Source organism: Ursus americanus, chromosome 6, assembly GCF_024610735.1.
Source record: "Ursus americanus isolate L20-20 chromosome 6, mUrsAme1.1.p, whole genome shotgun sequence".
In the NCBI taxonomy this organism is placed as follows: Eukaryota; Metazoa; Chordata; class Mammalia; order Carnivora; family Ursidae; genus Ursus; species Ursus americanus.
This window is the reverse complement of record NC_142132.1, coordinates 70214882-70233876: the sequence shown is the minus strand read 5'-3', so window position 1 is coordinate 70233876 and position 18995 is coordinate 70214882. Positions and strand designations below refer to the sequence as shown.

Here is an 18995-nt window from a genome sequence, read left to right as displayed (position 1 = left end):
CACAGAAACAGCCACAGTTTGGGGGCCACCTTGCCCTGTGCTTCCAAGGCAAAACAAAATGAGTCAGCACTTCCACAGCAAGCACACGAGATGCAAATGTTTCAAAAAATAGACCAAAAGCCAAATTGAACAAAAACACCCAAAAGGGGGGGAGAGCAAACCAGGCAGAGAAAAACATGCTACGCGTAGGCCCAGGCATGCCCTGAGGACTTCTGCTGACATACACTTTGGGATCCCATACATAACAGGAACTGGGGGCTTTCTAGTATCCCTGGAACCAGGCAGATGCTTCTAGATACCATCCACACACATGTACTCCTTGAGAACAGCAAGAAGGTTTGCTGAAGGCGCAAGACAATCTGTGGTAGGAAGACTGCCAGACATTTATTAAGCATCTACTGTATGCCAGATAGGTGCTAGGCATTAGCACCCAGCCTACCTCGCTGCATTCCCGAAAGTCAGCTGAGGTAGGTTGTTATTCTGTTGTACCAGGGCTCAAACCAGGCAACTGAGGCCCAGGATTCATGGTTTACACAAGTCCAATGGCACCGGGGGAAGAGCACAGTCCTAATCCCTGATCTCTCTGATTCTCAGTTAAACACACTGTCCACTACCCACACACAGGGACATGCCGATGTTGGTTAAAAAAACCAAGTCCATGGCTTGCGAAGGTTGTCAGCGTGGACAGGAAGCTCAAAGTCCGCCTGACAGCAGCCCTAAGGGAACTGCGGAAGGGTCTCCCCAGTTTTATTCCCTGAAGGTGAACCTGGGTCTGGCATGTTGCTCGCTGCCTCCTGCAGCACCTCTGGGGTCACGGCACGGAGCCTGGGTGACCTCACCATCCGGGTCCAGCCTGACTCCAAGTGCAGCTCAGACCTGTCCTGCACGATGGGCTGGGGATTACCAGGGTGACACTATTGCTGGGGAGCAGCACCCACCTGCCTTACTTGAAAGGGGGACATGGGGTGACTTCCCACAAGGACCCCAGGAGTGAGTAGACACTTCCACGTTCCCTAAGGGAAAAATATATCTAACCCTTCCCTTCCCAACTTGCATATACATCTGGGCGGTGTCCCTGAGGAGGCTTGGAAATGCAAACCCCCTTAGGAAATTTGGCACCTGCACTCAATTCAGGTGTAGATGACAGATACTAAGTCTTTCCTGAGATGGGGATGGGGGGAGGGGAAGAGACAGCTCTATGACCAGAAAAAAAATCAACCTCCTATAGACAGAGAACGATGAAAAAGGTCAGTAGTTGCAGGTTAGTGCAGAATACTGTTCTGAACAGTGTGGGTTGGGGTCAGAGGGCCCAGGATTCCATTCCTGTTTCATCACCTATTAGCTGTAGGTCTTAGACAAGTCAATCCCACCTTTCCGGGTCTCACAGTCCTCATCTGTAGAATGGGGGTAATGGGACCAGGATGGCTCCTGGCAGAGGAGGGCTGTGTGTCGAGTACACAAGTGCCCTGCTAGCTTCTGTCTTGTTCTTGCTGGTTCTGTCTCACGGTAACACACAAGAACTCGTGAGGGGTACAGGTCCTTGGAAGCCATCACATGGAGGGCCGGGCTCCAGGCTGCAGTGCCAGGGCACGGGAGAAACCGGGCTTTCCCCTTACGCACTGGTTGCACTGGGCTCTGTGAGGTCAGGGTATGTGACGGCCGGAAACGGAGGGGGTCTGCCTTCCTCTCCCCACTGGCTGGCGGCCCCTTCCCAGCCCTCACTTGGCTAAATCAGCCAGCTCTACGGACACTGGCCATTCCACCTCCTGTTAGAAGCAGTTAAGGACTGAGACTGGTCTCTCTCTGCATCCCCCCCCCTTCAGAAAAGAAGGTCCCCTTTACTACAGCAGAATAACAGCTGTGTCTGAGTACGTGTCTGTCTTTCCTCTGAGTCGGGAAAGGACCTGTTTCTAGGCTGCTGGTGGCTTCTCTCTCACCTGCCCGCCTGCCCATTCCCGGAGCTGGGCAGTCACATCGGTGGGCTGGTGGGCTTCAGGGGCAGGAGAGGTGACTGGGCCTGCGGCAGCATCTCCTTCTCCTCGGGCTGAGCAATACCTCTGGTCTGCCCGGGGGTGGGGGTGGGAGTGGAGGGGATGCTCCAAACCCAGGGGATTCAAGTGGTGCGTGTGTGTGGTGGGGGGTGAAGGAGAGCGCTGGTTCCTGACTTCGAGACCCCCTCCTCCCTGGCCCCACTGGCAGGTGCCTCGGGACAGCTCAGGCCACCACTGCCCTGTTGCTGCCAGATGCGCTGGGGCCACGCAGGAAGGAGCCAGCCCTGTGCTCTAGCAGCTCGGGGACAGCCCCACAGACCCCGCAGACCCCGCAGTGGCTCAGCCCGGCCCTGGGAGCTACCGAGCTGCCCCCCCTTCCCAGGCAGCAGGCATGGGGCGCTGCACTGCGGGCGACGCTTCCTGGGGAGCGCGGCGACACCCACAGCCAGGGAGCCCGGGCAGGGTGGCGGCCCCCCCCCCCGCCGGGGCGCAGCGACCTCGCGTCAGCCCGCGGCAGCCCCCGCCGTCCCTGGCCGTTACCTTCCACTTTGGTGAGGGTAAGGACCGGACTGTTGCAGGCGCTGAGCGGGGCCACCCGGGCCGAGTGCTTCTTCATGATGAGCCGTCCGCCTGCAGGAGCGCCTCCGCGGATCGCCTACATCCTGGGGCCGGCCGGGGCGCGCCTCTCGGGTCCGGTCCCGTGGCCTCGGCCGCGGAGGAGCGCGAGCGGCTGGCCGCTCAGGCCCTGCCCCCGGGGCTGCCGGCCGGGCTCCTGCTGCCGCGGGGCTCACTGCGGCGGCCCCTCCGAGCACATCTTCCCTGGCCGCGCAGCCACTCCACACACGCGCCCACAGCTCCTGCCTGGAGGTTGCTGCAAACTCCAACGTCACGTACAAGTGCACTCCCCACGCCCACCCCGCGGGCTCACCTGCTCCGCCCCCCGTCCTGGGACGCCCAGCCCTGCAGCCCAGGTCCTCCCTCCCGGCCCTGTCCTGGCTGTGGCCTCGGTCCCGCGGCAGGGCTGGCCAGCGGCTCCCCGTCCGCCCTTTTCCGCCACCAGCTCATGGGAGGGGAGACCCCAGAACTTAGCCTCAGTGTTTCACGAGTTTAAAAAGCGAGGCGTCTGACTTTGGATTGAGAGCTGACTCTTCCTGCACCAAGTCCTGAACTGTGGTTTACAGGAAGAAGTCGGGGGGGAGGGGGGGGGAAGCAAAGCTTCCCACGGCTTGCGTTCAACTTCTTTGAAAGAGTTTAGGAGCCCATTATTTTGTCTGGCCTCGGAGGACAACAATTGGGGGGGGGGGGAAGAAGATGCAAAGTCCACAGACCAATGTGGCAACAAGAAAATCAAGGCTTGAGATTTCTGTTCCTGCCGCCACTGCCCGGGTCCAGGGAGGCCCAACTCCCTGGGAGGTGGAGTAAATTCCATTTCTGCCCAGCTCCCAGGTTCCTGCTTCAGCAGCCGGTCTGGCACTTGTCTCTGCAGGCACTGGTCTCACGGCTCCTACTCAGACCCAGCTGTAAACTACTGGCCAATGATGCCTTTAAAAAAGCAGTGACATCCCTATTGCATCATTGGCTGGGTGATCCTTAAGTGACCACCGAGTCCCCAGGGCATTTATCCAGTGATAATGCGTCATCAACAAAGATGCCCTGCCACCACCCTGCAGGTAGGATGCACAGGGCTTGTGCAGCCCCAGAAGTGCACAAAACTTCATGTGCATCTCACTCACACATGCCCAGACATCAGTTTGGGTCCCAGCCTCCTCTGGGAAACTGAAGATTCAGCGGCCATTCAAGGTGGGTTTTGTTGTTATTGTTAAGTCCTTACCCAGAGTTTCAGAAGCTCCCGCTCTACCTGTTTCCTGTCTCAACGTTGTACAGTGTAATTCGTGCCCCCAAGAAAGGTGACCCAGTGGAGTGGTAGAGGCAGAGAACGACCTTAGAGCAAGAGGTTCTGGTGATATCCACCTGTATACCCCCAGGTTTCTGGCGGAAGTGGCTCCTACAAGTTGTCCTGTTATTACTTGACCTCTTGAAGAGCCACGATGGACAGAATGGCCCCTGAGTCTCTGAAAGGCCATGGCTTCTCAAGGTTCCTTCCTCCTCCTCACTGTAGCCAAGGAAGGATTTTAGGGTCTCTGCAGAGCCCTCTAGTGGTAGCCTCTACATTACATGCCTCTCACAAGGAACTTGTCCCAAGACCCTTAGAGACCATACTCTAAGTCAATTTTGTGAATTAGATTTGTAAAAATTAAGCACAAATAAGGCTAAAGCAAAAGAATTACATCTTATATAAAAAGGACCTTTTTAATAAACATAATATTCTTGTATGTTGTTTCACCAAGTTCATCAATCAACATTTATTATATACAGAGTAACTAAAACAGGTATCACAGAATGGCAGTCCCTATTTGCTGAGTACTTACTATGTATTAAGTACCAGGTCAATTTGTTTGACAGAAGTCATTTCATTACTTACTTACAAAAGCTCTGAGAGATCGTTATTACCTTGTTTCATAGATGGGTAACCGAGGCTGAGAGAGGTTACGTAAAATGTCCCAGGTCATAGAGTGAGTAACTGGCCAAGCAGGGATTCAAATCCCAGTCTGAACGAATCAAAAACCCGCACTCACTAGTGTATTTACAAAAACCTGCCATGCTCTTCTCTTATGTTGTGGATGTGAAATGCAAACATTCCCCTTAACTATTCCAATTCAGGTGCAAGATACCAGTCAAGTAACTCATAATCCATTCCCTGTCACTTGAATGTGGTTTTTTATTGATTTCATCATGCTCTCGAACCTCCTGGAGTCTGGGTCTCTCGCAGCACTTCAAGTTAGCCTGTCCACATTCTATGGGCAGCTCACAACAAAAGTGCCCAATGAATATTTGTCTGTTTTTTTTTTTATAGATCTGCTTTCGATTTATTGCAACGTCACATATAAGTTAAATAGATGATTAAATATTGTTGTTAGATACTCCTGTCATTGACTTCACTCATTAAATAATTATACCTAAGCCTTTTTCCCCCTACAGGATACCCCAGGACCTTCGGGGATACCTGAAAGGTCATCACCTCCTTGTGTCTGTCAACTTCTGCTTATCAAAGCGGAGGTACCGATTGTTATCTTAACTTCCTCCCCTTAATTTTAAGAACTGAGTGCTGTTTCTTGTTTTCTACACTCAACTCCATCAGCTCACACCTTGTGTTTCAACCCCAAAAATCTTACCCCTCCCCAAATATTCCCTATACTCCTTTTAAAAATAGGAGTTCCCGCTGCTTAACCATATGAGAAGTGATACCCCTGAGTGAATGTGGTGAGGCTGCGTAGTTAAAAACTCACATGAAGAAAATTATCTAATTATTCTAGAATGTTATCTGTGTGCTGGTATATGAGCACACACTAGTATTTTGAGAATTCCAACAATTTAAAACCCACTGCTAGGTTACCATAACCTAACTCAGGGATACCTAGTAAATCACACAAGTTCCCCACTTAAAAACTCAAACCTCAAATTACAAAAAAAAAAAAAAGCGCTAATAATTCTTCATAATAATTATTTAATAAAGACAAAGACATGGTCCATGAAGTATCACTGGAAACAACCCTATATATAATGTCTAGGCAAGAGGATGGTTCATTTGACTCTATTCCTATTTGGAGAATGTTTGTATGAGTTAATAACTCAATGGTGTCATTGGGTATCTACCTGTCTTAAATTTAGTATTATAGGAATTTATCTGAAAGAGGAACTGGGGTGACTTTTTCAAGGTCATACTCATTAATGTCATCTTCTAAAAATGTATGGGACAATGGTTTGCTCATCAAATCCATTTCATACGACGTGGTATCTGCTCTCATAGAAGAATGTTCTTTGCCACTAACCCCACTCTCTGGTTTGTTTCCCTCTTTTCATCGATGAGGGTGGGGTGCTGGGGTATTTAATGGCAGTTTCGGCATTCTGGTATAACAGCCTCATAAAGGGTCGGTGGGTTTTGTGTTCTTAACATTATGGTCCAGACACTGAAGCAAGTTCACTGAATAGATACAGGGAGTAACAAGCCCACGATGCAGAACTTACAAACCGTGAGTATGAGTTTTATATTCCCTGACCTGACCACAACAGCCTCCCTGCCTGCCCCCGACTTCCCACTCACAAACCAAAGAGTAAGGAAGTGAAAGAGGAGTCCCAGGTAAGAAAGGAGACAAATCAGCCAGTTTCTTGTATGACCAAGAGGCTAGATTTAAATTGCAACTCCAGGTGGGGGCCTAGCCATGGCCCTTTAGGAAGACTCAGGCAGACAGCTTGGGGATGAATCATCAGGAAGTGGGTAGCTGGAAGGACCTGGCCGATTCCTCACGTTCTGGAGGCTTACTACTTTTCTTTCTGGTATTGGGCTCCCAGTCCTGGCTCTATATTCATTCTCTAGCTTCCCTAACTAATTTGTGTTGCCCGAACAACCTGTTCTGGTCTTTCCGGACTGACTCCTACTTCTGCTGTCCATGGTGATCACTGGCCTATCCTTTCTTCTGTAACGGTGTGTGAGTATCTACAGACACACTGCACTGTTCCAGAAAGTTATCCATCCAATCCTCTTCATGGGGTTAAGTAATACTTGGGATTCTCTTGAGCCCAAGAGACATGACAGCCAATGACAGCTTGAGTTTGAGCTCCAGCTCTGCCAAAAAGAGTGGCCAACCTCGACAGGTCACTCAGCCTATTCTGGCCTCAGTTTCCCAACTTGGGCACAAGACAATTAGACTCCATTGGTAGTTTTCAAACTGTTTTTCTTGGTCTCTGTACAAGTCAACTCTACTTTTATATGTTGGGGGTTCCATGTTAGATTTAGTTTATAAAAAAGTTGTCACTGTACAAAGAAAGTTTTGAAAACCAATGACTGAACAATCTCCAAGGTCCCATTTGGCTTTACAATTTGGGGTATATGAAATTATCTTCCAAGATAAGACAGTTGTCACTGCCTCCAAAGATCTTAAAAGAATCATATCCTTCACAAATATCTCCAGTTAGTTAAATGGACTCTCGTGGTTTTCTCACTTTTTTGACATAGTCAGAAATATATTTATGTTTGTTGAAATTCATAGCTTCACACTAAAAAGGATGAATTTTACTGCTTGTACATTATATATCGATTAAAAAATTGGTAAAAATATATTTTACATATACAAACACATATATAATTAATTTGAATATTTAATAAAATACTACCCTTACTGTGCATGAGCACTGCTATTCCGTTCTGTTCTATTCTATTCCATTCCAATTTATTTTGTTCTTCTCTTTCATTGCTGACTGTAATCAAGTAAGTTGGTTTAGTGTGGTCCACTCCTGGGTCATAATGCATGTGGCCTGAAAATACTATTAAAAATTATATTCTTTTTAAGTTACATGGAAAGCTTTACTTAATCTCTTCAAAATAAATAATAAAAAATTAAAAATCCAGCTAAGGTTTTCAATAGTCAGAAAACAGACCACTTCAATTAATTTACCCTGAAATATTAACACTCTTTCATAGTCCTTCACAGAATTAAATAGTAAGAGTAACAAATTATTTCTGTGGTTATCGATGTTTAAAAATAATCACTTAAAGTAGTTCCAGGAACCAGAAATGGAGTTTTATCCAAATAAATCAGTCTGCAGCATTAGAAGCTTTCAAAGTGGAGCATGCATTGGTATTTCCAACAGGAGAGAAGATCTAATGATCTAATGATTGAAAGAAATTAACTCCATGCATTGGGCAGCTCAGTCCCTTGATCTGGCAGGAGTAATTGATAACGTTTTCAATAACTCCATGTGCAAATTCAGGGAAACAAGAACCTTTAGACAGATCACTCGGTGGCCTTTCCCATCTTCACAAGTTCCTTCTCTAGTAGTGTGCATCACCAGGACAAGCTCAGACTCATTGGGGTCCTACTAGGATCCTTCTTTTGCTAGAGGTAATGTCAAGATTGTTCTTGCAGACGCAGCCCCTCCAGGCCCCTCCATGACTGCTCCATGGTGACCAGACAATAGCTAGCTTTGTGGCCATTCTGAGCCCGGAGTCAGGATCACCATGAACAAAACGAGAGGCACAGAGATGGGAATGGGATGTCTGGTCAATTCCTTTGTGGAACCCAGTCAGGAGCCTGTCCTGTCCTGTGTCCAGTGACGCATGGGGAGACCCTCTGCAGGACTGGGCCACAGCATGGTGGAACGGTGGGAGCTGAAAAGGGGCAGCTTCCCTGAGGGAGCGGCAGGGCTAGGAAGGACACCAGGGGTAGGGCTGGGGCCCCCTTTCCTGGGACCTTCAGAGACCTACCTAGATGTCAATACAGATCTTCAGTGTAGAGAAACCTCAGGATGTCTGGTCCCCAGAAGATAAGAAATGACCATTGTCGTCCACTTCGGGACATGAGCAAGCCAGCTTGCACAGATCGCTTCCAATACCGTGAATCAGTATGCAAAGAGGGTGCTGCTTATCAGTGGTTTCATGTGGGTAAGTTGTTCAATCTCCCCATGCTCAACAGTTCATCCTCATGATGGAGATAACAGTAGCAGGCACCCTCCAGCGCTGCCGTTAAGATTAGAAAAAGGAACACATGTGAACTACATGGAAGGGCACCTGGCCAAGAGGCAGCACTCAGAAGAGAAGTCATTATTTCCAGGCTCTTCCACTAGGTTCTTTAATGGGGAGGGGCCACCTCTGGTTTGCTCTATCTCAGATGCTAAGCACCATATATGGCGTATGTAGTAGGTGCTCAAAACAGGAAACTTGGAAGGAAGGAAGGGAGGGAGGAAAGAAAGGAGGAAGGAAGCAAGCAAGGGGCATATTCACAGGACCCAGAATTCTGGAGTTTTCTAGAACTGTCTGCTTCAGCTGCCTTCCAGACTATCCCTTTGTGCCGGCATGGGAACAACAGTGACAAAACCATGCTTGCCAAATCCCTTCTGCTCAGGGCTCTCTGCCCCTCGCTGGCTTCAAGTCAGAGGAAGTGCTTTGGAGACCAGGACACTGGACTCAAGGTGAGGAGAGAGATCTGATGCCATTTAGTTCAGAAATAGCTGCTTGCTGTGTTCCGGATGATTCATCGACCACAGCTGGACTCCCGTCTGATTGCTCTGCTCTTCCTCCTCTGTGGAGTGGGAACTAGAATACTGACCTACATCGGATCCTTGTCAATGCCAGCAGCAGACTCCCTTGGCTGGTATTTGTTTCCAAGGGTGAATCAAGGGGATTGGCCATCAGACTGGCTTGAAAATGAGAAAGATGTAAGGGTTTGGGAAGGCGCCTGCTCCAGTCCTGAGTTCCTGAGCACAGGGCAGGCCTGGATCAGCAGGCAAAGGTCACGTTCACAGAGGACAGAAGAGGCTCCAAGTTGGGCAGATAGAATTTCTGAAGTCCTGATCTCTGGGAGCAGGGCCTCCTCTGGAGTCAGGGAGCTCTTTGCACTTCTCTGAAGGCAGTGATCACCTCCGTCCTGCCGGAGAGTTATTTGTATACTTGCTTCAGCTTCCTACTGGGCTGTAAGCACTGTGAGTTAGGGACCTTGCCCATGAACAGGGCCTCAATCAGCACTGCTGAACGGATGCATGGATGGATGGATGGATGGAAAATCACCAGGGCAGAAAGGACCAGGAACCTGCCCGTGGTTAGTGGACAAAAAGCTGAATCCAGAGACGTAGATTCAGCAGGTCTGCAGGCAGGTACTGTCAGGCTCAGCTTCCTGAACGAGCCCTGGACACAGCCCCTTCGGAGTCAGAAATCCCGCCCATTTGTCAAAGGAGCTCCAGGCAGCCCAACCACCCTCCGTGTGGGCAACCTTTGGGTACCCCACTCTTCACACCGACCCTGATCCCCACAGCTTCTTTCCTCTCCTGAGAACCTGGCGATCGTCCTTCATTTCCCCAGGGAGGCTGAATCTAGGAAACAGCTGGGCCTCCTGGTGCCTGGCCTAGCTCTGCCCCTCTGTATAACCTAAAATCACCAGAAACCTCCACGGATCATGGAGACTGTGTAACACATTTCCTTGTAGGGGTGGTTATAGAGTGTCTCACAGGTGCCTGAAAACTACTTAACACACCTCCTACCTCCCACATTTTCCTAGTCCCTGGGGCTCCCCATCCACACGGCACCCTCACCGTCTCCTTCGTCTACCCACCATGGCTCCTACAGGCCAGGCTCCAGGCTCACTGGCCTCCCAGCCAAGGAGAACCTCCTGGGAAGTGTCTTCCGCTGATCTGACTGGAAAGGGGATGTCCCCCCCCCCCCGCCAATTCCTGTGACCAAAGCCTCCTCCCTGCTAATCTCGCTTCCCTGAAGTCTTGGTTCAGTCTCACTTTGCCCTAAGGGGGAACTGTCCTCTGCGTATCGGCGCACTCTGCTCCCCTATCCCAAAGAACAGACCAACTTGCCCACGTTAGTGGGTTTGGGTCTTGGCCAAACTACTGTCATTAGCAGTGGAGACCATTATCTCCGAGCACAGCTGACCAAGCCCCCATAACTCTCTGTGAACTCACTGGGTGAGAGTCAGCATTTTGCATGTCAGGGCTTACCAGATGACCGCACTGGCCAAAAAATATAAAATGCTCCCAAGACATAATTGGGTCTTCCCAAAAATCGCCCTTGAGAATTGCCATTTTTCTCCCTTGTTTTGCACAAGATATCAGTTGACCTGTGCTGGGCATGTGTAGGCACGGGTGTTCATATGAAATTGCAATACTCATCAGAGGAAGGAGGGGCAGGACCAAGGGAGAGAGATGTTCTACAATTTAACTGGATACAAGGAACACACCTCTTTTTTTCCGAAAGCAAACAAACAAAAATCCTGCTTAAGGCAAAGGTTGCTTTTTGCTGTAGGGTTCCAAGAGAAGGTCCCACAAATTGTGACAAAAGCAAGAAGAAGCAGAGGTCTGGAGGCACCCCTTGCTCCTGGCTGAGGCAGCTGGTCATGCCTTTCCCCAAAATGACTGGCTAGCGTAGGGAAGGGGATGAGTCCCAGGAATTCTCTAAAGTTCTTGGTTGGGTTTGGAGGATTAAATGCATGCATGATTTGTTTCGAATATTATCCTGCTGGTGTCAGAATATTTCTGTCTCATGGATTCCAAAACTACCTTCCGACACTAACTCCTGTCACTTTGGCAAACATGGGCTTGTCAGTGTTCTGGGGAGGCATCGGAGGCCCTGTGACACTGAGTGACCAGCCGAGAGCACTTGCTGGTGAGACAAGTGGGTTTGCCACAGCACATCAACCCCATAATTATTTTCCAGCTTGATGGGAACCTTCTGAAATTATCTAGTCAAACTTTGTTTTGGGGATTTTTTTAGCCAATCCCCCTTTTGATTTTAAGATGGTGATCCTTGGAAATTTCATATACTGCTGATAAAGTAAAACTGATATGCCCCTTCTGAAAACTGGCAATGTATATCAAAATTCTGAAAAAATACAAATGTTTATGGCCTATTACCCACTATTTCCATTTTTAGGAATTTCACCAAGAAATAATCTGATGTGAAGATAGATATACGGATGAAGATGTCCATCCAAGTTTTACTATGAGTAAGTAAAAAATGAAAAACGGCCAAAAGGTTCAACAACAGGGAAATGGAAAATAAAGTTTGCTGTATTTATGCAAAAGAGTATAATGCAGCCAATAAAAAGAGCTTGTAATAACACAGGAAAATGCTAAGGAGAGAAAACAAGGCATGTATTTTATGTCCATTATGATTTTTATATATATTATATATTCATTTTATATGTAGGCCATGTCATTCACATATACACACACACATATATACATGTATATACATATATGTATATGTGTGTGTATATATATGTATATAATATATATTCAGACAAAACCAAAATAGGCTACCGTGTTTTCGTTTTTTTTTTCTAACTACCACACAAATACTGATTCATTTACTTTCTCCTTGAGACTTCTTTAAAGGAGAAGTTTATCTACTTTTAGAAGTTCAGTTCAGTAGTAGATGGGGTTGAGACCAATAATGATGCCTGAGAATAGTTTAAAGGGTCTAAAAGGTGTCTCTCGCAAGCAGATACAAATGCTCATAAAACAGGAAAAGCCTTCATGTTCAGGAGTGTATAAAATAATGCTGTAACTGCTTTTTTTCTCTTAAAATATTTATTTTTTTTGTCTAGAAATATTTAGACAATTTCTATTCTTCTTATATAAAACCCTTTTAGACCCATGCTTTTAAAGCCATTGTTCGTCTTTATAGAAGTGTCTATTCCAATAGCAAAAGGAACATACAGTTCTGTTTTCCATATTTTGACTATTTTGTTTCCTCCCATCCTTTTTATATTCTTGCGGTGTAAATTTTCAGAAGATGCTAGTAATGAAACAAAGAGAAGGGAGAAGGAGTAGCAGTTGGCCTCTTCCTGCCAGAGTGAAAGGGACATGACCCCAAAGCTTTGAGTTGGTACAGCCCCCTGGGGGAGGGCCCTGTTGGCGTGGCAAGGACCAGGTGCCTCCCCTTGGGACTGCTTCCTTACGATGCTTCTGTCTTTGCTCCAACCTCAGTGAAATCTTGTCTAATCTCTTCCCTCATCTCTTCACTCCTGTTTATATGGAGTTTTAGATCCTGTCTTGAGTGTGCATGAGAGAAAAGGCTATTGTGTCGAGTATCTGTCTCACATGAGAGGACTGCCATCTCCTTGTGTCCTGGTCAGCTCTGTGGTGCCCTGGGCACCTTGCAGTTTGAAACCCAGGTGTTTGAAACCCAGAGGGCTCCAGCCCATGAGGGAGGCTGGCACTCTGACATGATGGCGGGAAAACAGCAGAATGGCCCCACAGTGCACTGCTTCCGCACCTTTCAGCACAACAGCCTCAGCTAGTGGCTTCAGGGCACAGGTAGAAATGATTAGGCATAGTTTTTATTAGTGGATTTTTGTACACCCATTCCATATTTTCTATTAATATAAATACTTCTCCGCAAGGATTTATTTGGTTTGATATGTTCTCTCTACTTCCTGCAAGCTCAAAGGGACCAAATGTGACACAATTCAACCTACTGCCTGAAACATGCCCCCTCTGGCTCCACCTTACCCCCTACTCTAACCCCACTCTTTCTGCAAAAGAACAAATATGAAAACAGAAGACAAAAAACACACCATCAAAAGCAATTCAGCGCGCATATACAATGCATTCAAGTCTCGGGCTTCCTGCTCACTGGGGGGAGGACCAATCGTGGCGGCAGCTCTGTGAAGAGGCTAGCTTATGGGAAACACTCACAAGACAAGCTAAGCTCATCGATCTTTGTTTTAACCTTGACTGCTTATTTAAACTGAGCTGCATCAAATGCTCTATTGATAGCAGAATTCTAATTTGGGATCAGTAACAACCTAAAATATCTAAGACACAAAGAATGACTGTAGCTCGAAAATCTGTCTCCAGCAGTGACATTTGCAGAATTTGAGGCACCTTTCACCCATGGCCCTTGAAGCAATATTTGATTTCTTAATGACATGGGAGAAATAAACCACAAAGGGTTCAACTCAACTGTCCTTGGAGCTAACTGAAGACAACAAATAGGTAAACTTAAGGTGTCAGCATAAACTAGAATTAAAAAAATAACTTTCATTGCAAAATAGTTATCTACAACCCCGCCCAGAAATGATATATGTAAGCACACTGTCTTCACCCAGATGTATTCATTTGCAGGAAACTTCTCGATGAATTTGGTTAGTGGTGATCAAGTCACGCTGGGACTCAGAGTCCATGGGCCCAACCCAACTCACAGCTATGTATGGGGTCTTTTCTGATTTGATGATAGTCCTCTCCTGCTTACTAGTAGGCTTTGGGTGTGTGGCTTACAGGTGACACTCTGTGCCCATGCACAGGAGGGCTTGGGCACTGTTTAAGGGCATAGACTCTGCAGGGTGGAAAGAGTTTTGGAAATCACCTAGTACATCACCCTTAAGTTTGGGCCAGGGAAGACTAAAACTAAGAGGACGATGAGAAACAAAAAGCTACAGCGATTCTGGGAACGCTAAATAGAAATATCTTAGGGGCACCTGGGTGGCTCGGTCAGTTGTGCATCTGCCTTCAGCTCAGGTCATGATCTCAGGGTCCTGGGATTGAGCCCCGCATCAGGCTCCCTGCTCAGCAGGGAACCTGCTTCTCCCTCTCTCTCAGCCCCTCCCCCTGCTCATGCTCTCTGCCTCTCTCTCTGAAATAAATAAGTGAAATCTTAAAAACAAACAAACAAAAAAATAGAAGGATCTTAAATATATCTCCGGGAGTGCACAAGGACCACATGATGAGGTCCTTCTCACAGCTGCTGCTGCTATGAAGCCGGGAGCACTTCAGACCGAGGAGACCTGCGGTGTTTCAGACTCTTGAGGAGGTGAAAGAAACAGACCACTCTTTCTTGGATTTCAGTTGTAAACTTTGGACCAGGTGCAGGAAAATTACAGTGTCTTCAAAGTGACCCTTGTTTTTAGGAAAGGAAGTTGTTGTGCCTCTAGGAGAACAAACCTACCCCCCCTCCTAATCTTAAGAAATAAAAGGCTATGTGAGTGCTTCCAAACTCCAAGTGGAGTCTTCCAGGAGATGGGAGGTGAATTAGGGCATTGGGTGAGGCTCCGCGACGGCTCTGTCACAAGGGGAGTGGGCACGGGCAAAATAGCAAAGTCGTAGGTTTCTCACCATGGGGACAACAAAGAGAATGGGAGAAAATATTCGTAGGTCATATAAATGATTAGGACTTCTACCTAAAATATATAAAGCACTCTGCCAACTCAATAGGAAGATAAAACCCCAATTAAAAAACAGGCAAAGGTGATTTTTAAATGGGCCAAAGACCATATGAACAGAAAAGATATGCAGATGGCAAATACACACATGAAAAGATCCTCCACGTAATATACCACCAGGGAAAGGGAAATTAAAACAACACCGAAATACCACTGCACAGCCATTAGCATGGCCAAATCTGGAACACTGACAACACCAAATGCTGGCGAGGATGAGGAGCAATGGGAACTCTCCGTCATTGCTGTGCAGTGCAATGCAAAATGGTACCGCCACTTTGGAAGACAGTTTGGCAGTTTCTTCATAAAATTAAACACACTCTTACCACATGACCCAGCAATCATGCTCCTTGGTATTTACCCAGAGGAAATGAAAATCACGTCTATACAAAAACCTGCACATGGATGTTTATTCATAACTTTATTCATAACTGCCAAAACTTAGAACCATCAACATGTCCTTCAGTAGGTGAACGGATAAAGAACTTGTGGTACATCCATACAATGTGCTAAAAAACAGCTATCAAGGGGCGCCTGGGTGGCTCAGCGGTTAAGCGTCTGCCTTCGGCTCAGGGCATGATCCCGGCGTTGTGGGATCGAGCCCCACATCAGGCTCTTCTCAAGCAAAATACTTTAGGGCAGCAAAAATACCCTGTATAATGTTTGTCATTATGTCATTATACATTTGTCATTATACATTTGTCATTGTATGTCATTATACATTTGTCCAAACCAAAGAATGTACAGCACTGAGAGTGAACCCTAAAGTCAACTATGGACTTTGGGTGATTATGTTGTGTCCATGTAGGTTAATCCTTGGTAAAAAATGTGCCATTCTGGTGAGTGATGTTGAGAATGGTGAAGGCTATGCATGTTTGGGGCCAGGGAGTGGTACAGGAAATCTGTACCTTTCTCCCGATTTTGTTGTAAACCAAAACTGCTCTAAAATAATAGCAGGGAGGACATTTGGAGAAGGAAGGGACAAATGAAGGGGGGAATCAGAGGGGAAGACGAACCATGAGAGACTATGGAAGCAAACTGAGGGTTTCAGAGGGGAAGGGGGTTGGGGGATGGGCTAGCCCAGGGATGGGTATTAAGGAGGGCACGTATTGGGGGCGCCTGGGTGGCACAGCGGTTAAGTGTCTGCCTTTGGCTCACGGCATGATCCCGGCGTTATGGGATCGAGCCCCACATCAGGCTCCTCCGCTATGAGCCTGCTTCTTCCTCTCCCACTCCCCCTGCTTGTGTTCCCTCTCTCGCTGGCTGTCTCTATCTCTGTCGAGTAAATAAATAAAATCTTAAAAAAAAAAAAAAAGGAGGGCGCGTATTGCATGGAGCACTGGGTGTTACATGCAAACAATGAATCATGGAACACTACATCAAAACTAATGATGTACTGTACGGTGACTAACGTAACCTAAAAATCTAGTAATAATAATAAGGTCTTTAAAAAGGTGAAAAAAAAATGAGCAAAGGACCTGAAGAGGTATTTCTCCAAAGAAGATTCACAAATGGTTTGTAAGCACACAAAAAGATACAGAACCTCAATAGACATAAGGGAAATACAAAGGAAAACCACAACGAGAAGCCACCTTATACCTACTGGGATGGTTAGATCCAAAATGTTGGCCAAGAACAATTGTTGGGGAAGATGTAGACCAACCTAGAAGAACAATTCACACACTGCTGGTGGGATTGTCAAGCGTGCAGCCACTGTGGAAAACAGTCTGCCAGCTCCTCACAAGGTTAAATACAGACTTTGCGCTATGACCCAGCAATTCTCCGTCTAGGTAAATACCCAAGAGAAATAAAAACGTATGGCCATACAAACACTTGTGCATGAAGGCTCACAGCGGCATTATTCATAATAGCCCCAAATGGAAATATGCCAAATGTCCACTGACTATAAACGAATATAGACAACATGGTATAGCCACTAAATGGAATATTCGGCCAAAACAAAATGAAGTACTGATATACGCTATGATATTGATAAGCCTTGAAAACATTACGCCAAGTAAAAGGTGCCAGATCCATGTCCAAAAGGACACATCTTGGGGCGCCTGGGTGGCACAGTCTGGTGGGCGTCTGCCTTCGGCTCAGGTCATGATCCCAGGATCCTGGGATTATGAGTCCTGCATAAATGCTCCCTGCTCAGCAGGGAGTCTGCTTCTCCCTCTCCCTCTGCTGCCCCCCCTGCTTGTGCTCTCCCTCTCATTCTCTCTCTGTCAAGTAAATAAATAAAATCTTAAAGAAGGAAAAGGATACATCTTGTATGATCCCATTTCCATGAAATGTCCAGAAAAGGTGAATTTATAGAGACAGAAAGTAGATTACTGGTGGCTAGAGTTTGAGGGGAGGGGAGAATTGAGGGTAACTGCTAATGCCTACGGAGTTTCTTTTTGGGGTGATAAATGTGTTCCGAAATTAAATGTGGTGATGGTCGCACAATTCTCGAATATACTAAAAAACACTGAGTTGTACTTTTTTTTTTTTAAAGATTTTATTTATTTATTCGACAGAGATAGAGACAGCCAGCGAGAGAGGGAACACAAGCAGGGGGAGTGGGAGAGGAAGAAGCAGGCTCATAGCAGAAGAGCCTGATGTGGGGCTTGATCCCAGAACGCCGGGATCACGCCCTGAGCCGAAGGCAGACGCTTAACCGCTGTGCCACCCAGGCGCCCCTGAGTTGTACTTTTTCATAGGTGAATTGTGTGGTGCTAGTTTTAGCTCAATAAAGCTGTTATTTAAAAACCTCATATACTTCTTTGGGCACCTGGGTGGCTCAGTCTGTTAAGTGTCTGCCTTCAGCTCAGGTCATGGTTCCAGGGTCCGGGAATGGAGCCCTATATCGGGCTCCCTGCTCAGCAGGGAGCCTGTTTCTCCCTCTGCACCCCCCAACCTCTGCTCGTGCTCTCTCTCACTCTCTCTCAAATACATAAATAAAATCTTTTAAAAATAAAATAAAATAAAATAAAATAAAATAAAATAAAATAAAATAAAAAACTAAAAACCTCATATGCTTCTTAAAACAGATAAAAAGTTTGTTCTGATATATACCAATATATCTATTGGTATCTATTATTAAATAAATGAGGTTTTTCACAAAAATATTAGTAGCTACTGTGTTCGGTGGCACAGCAGGTGACATTTTTAAAAAAAGATTTTATTTGAGAGAGAGAGCGCACAAGTGCATGACTGGGGTGGGGAGGAACAAAGGGAGGGGGACAAGCAGACTCCCTGCTGAGTGCAGAGCCCAAGGCCAGGCTTGATCCCAGGACCCAGAGATCATGCCCTAAGCCGAAATCAACAGTCAGATGCTCAACTGACTGAGCCACCCAGGTGCCCCTCAGCTGGTGACTTTTAAAATTATTTCTCTTGTTCCTTTCTTTTTTTGGACTGATTTTTCTTAAGTAAATATGTGCTAAAAATGTTATGAAAAGAAACTGGCCAGCTTTTACAAATGATGACATACAGCCTTTCAGGCCAGATGTTCAATGCACCTACCTGCTACTATGCATGCCCTTGGGCTTTGATATTCTTACAGTATTTGTCCTTGGAGTCCATTAAATTACTAGAGATGAGGATTACAATCTCTATCTAGATATTTCAGCTCCTGCCTCTGTGAAATGGGCACGGTCCTGACTTCCTTGCATGGGGTGGGGAGGATTACGTGGGACCCTGTAGTAATCAGAACTCCACAGCACTGGAAGGACCGGGCACGGGGGCCCACTGCTTGGCTCACTTGTTGGGCTGGGTGAGGCTGCTGGGGGCTGGCCTGGCAGCCCACGTGATTCTGTTAGCTCCACCCCTTAGCCAAGCTGCCCAGGTCACTGAACATCAGGGGTGCTTACACACAGCCAAAACACAAGAGTTAAGTCTAGGACTGCTACAGATTTCCAGCAAGTGTTCTCCTGCCAACACTTACCCAAGACTTTATGTATTTCTCCCCCTCTCTCTGTGTATTTTTCCTAAGTGCCAAAATGGGGAAGACAATTAAAAAATAAGGACGCATTCCCCTTTTTCCTGCAGTGCATGATTTTCTACAGCATAATTACCTCTTTTTCTTTCTTGGATCTAGAACGTCTATGCCTTCACAGAGAGACCTAGAACCTGAAGTCAAACTCAGCAGGACTCGTCCCTCCCATCACCTTCTCCTCAGTCACCAAGCAGGAGGCTTCCCAAGGGAATTGGTATCAGAGCCACGGAGGATGAGGTTTTAGTGACC

At 46.9% G+C, this 18995-nt stretch overlaps 1 protein-coding gene across 1 annotated transcript in view; it reads right to left on the bottom strand.

Moving 5' to 3' along the window:
- SLC35F3 (solute carrier family 35 member F3) overlaps window positions 1-2870 on the bottom strand; it is a 114499-nt gene extending 111629 nt beyond the window's left edge. The window contains exon 1 of the mRNA XM_045783395.2: window positions 2532-2870. Within this exon, the coding sequence (XP_045639351.1) occupies window positions 2532-2607 (76 nt within the window). The 5' untranslated portion in view covers window positions 2608-2870. The remainder of the gene's footprint in view (window positions 1-2531) is intronic.
- Between the last annotated feature and the right edge of the window lie 16125 nt (window positions 2871-18995).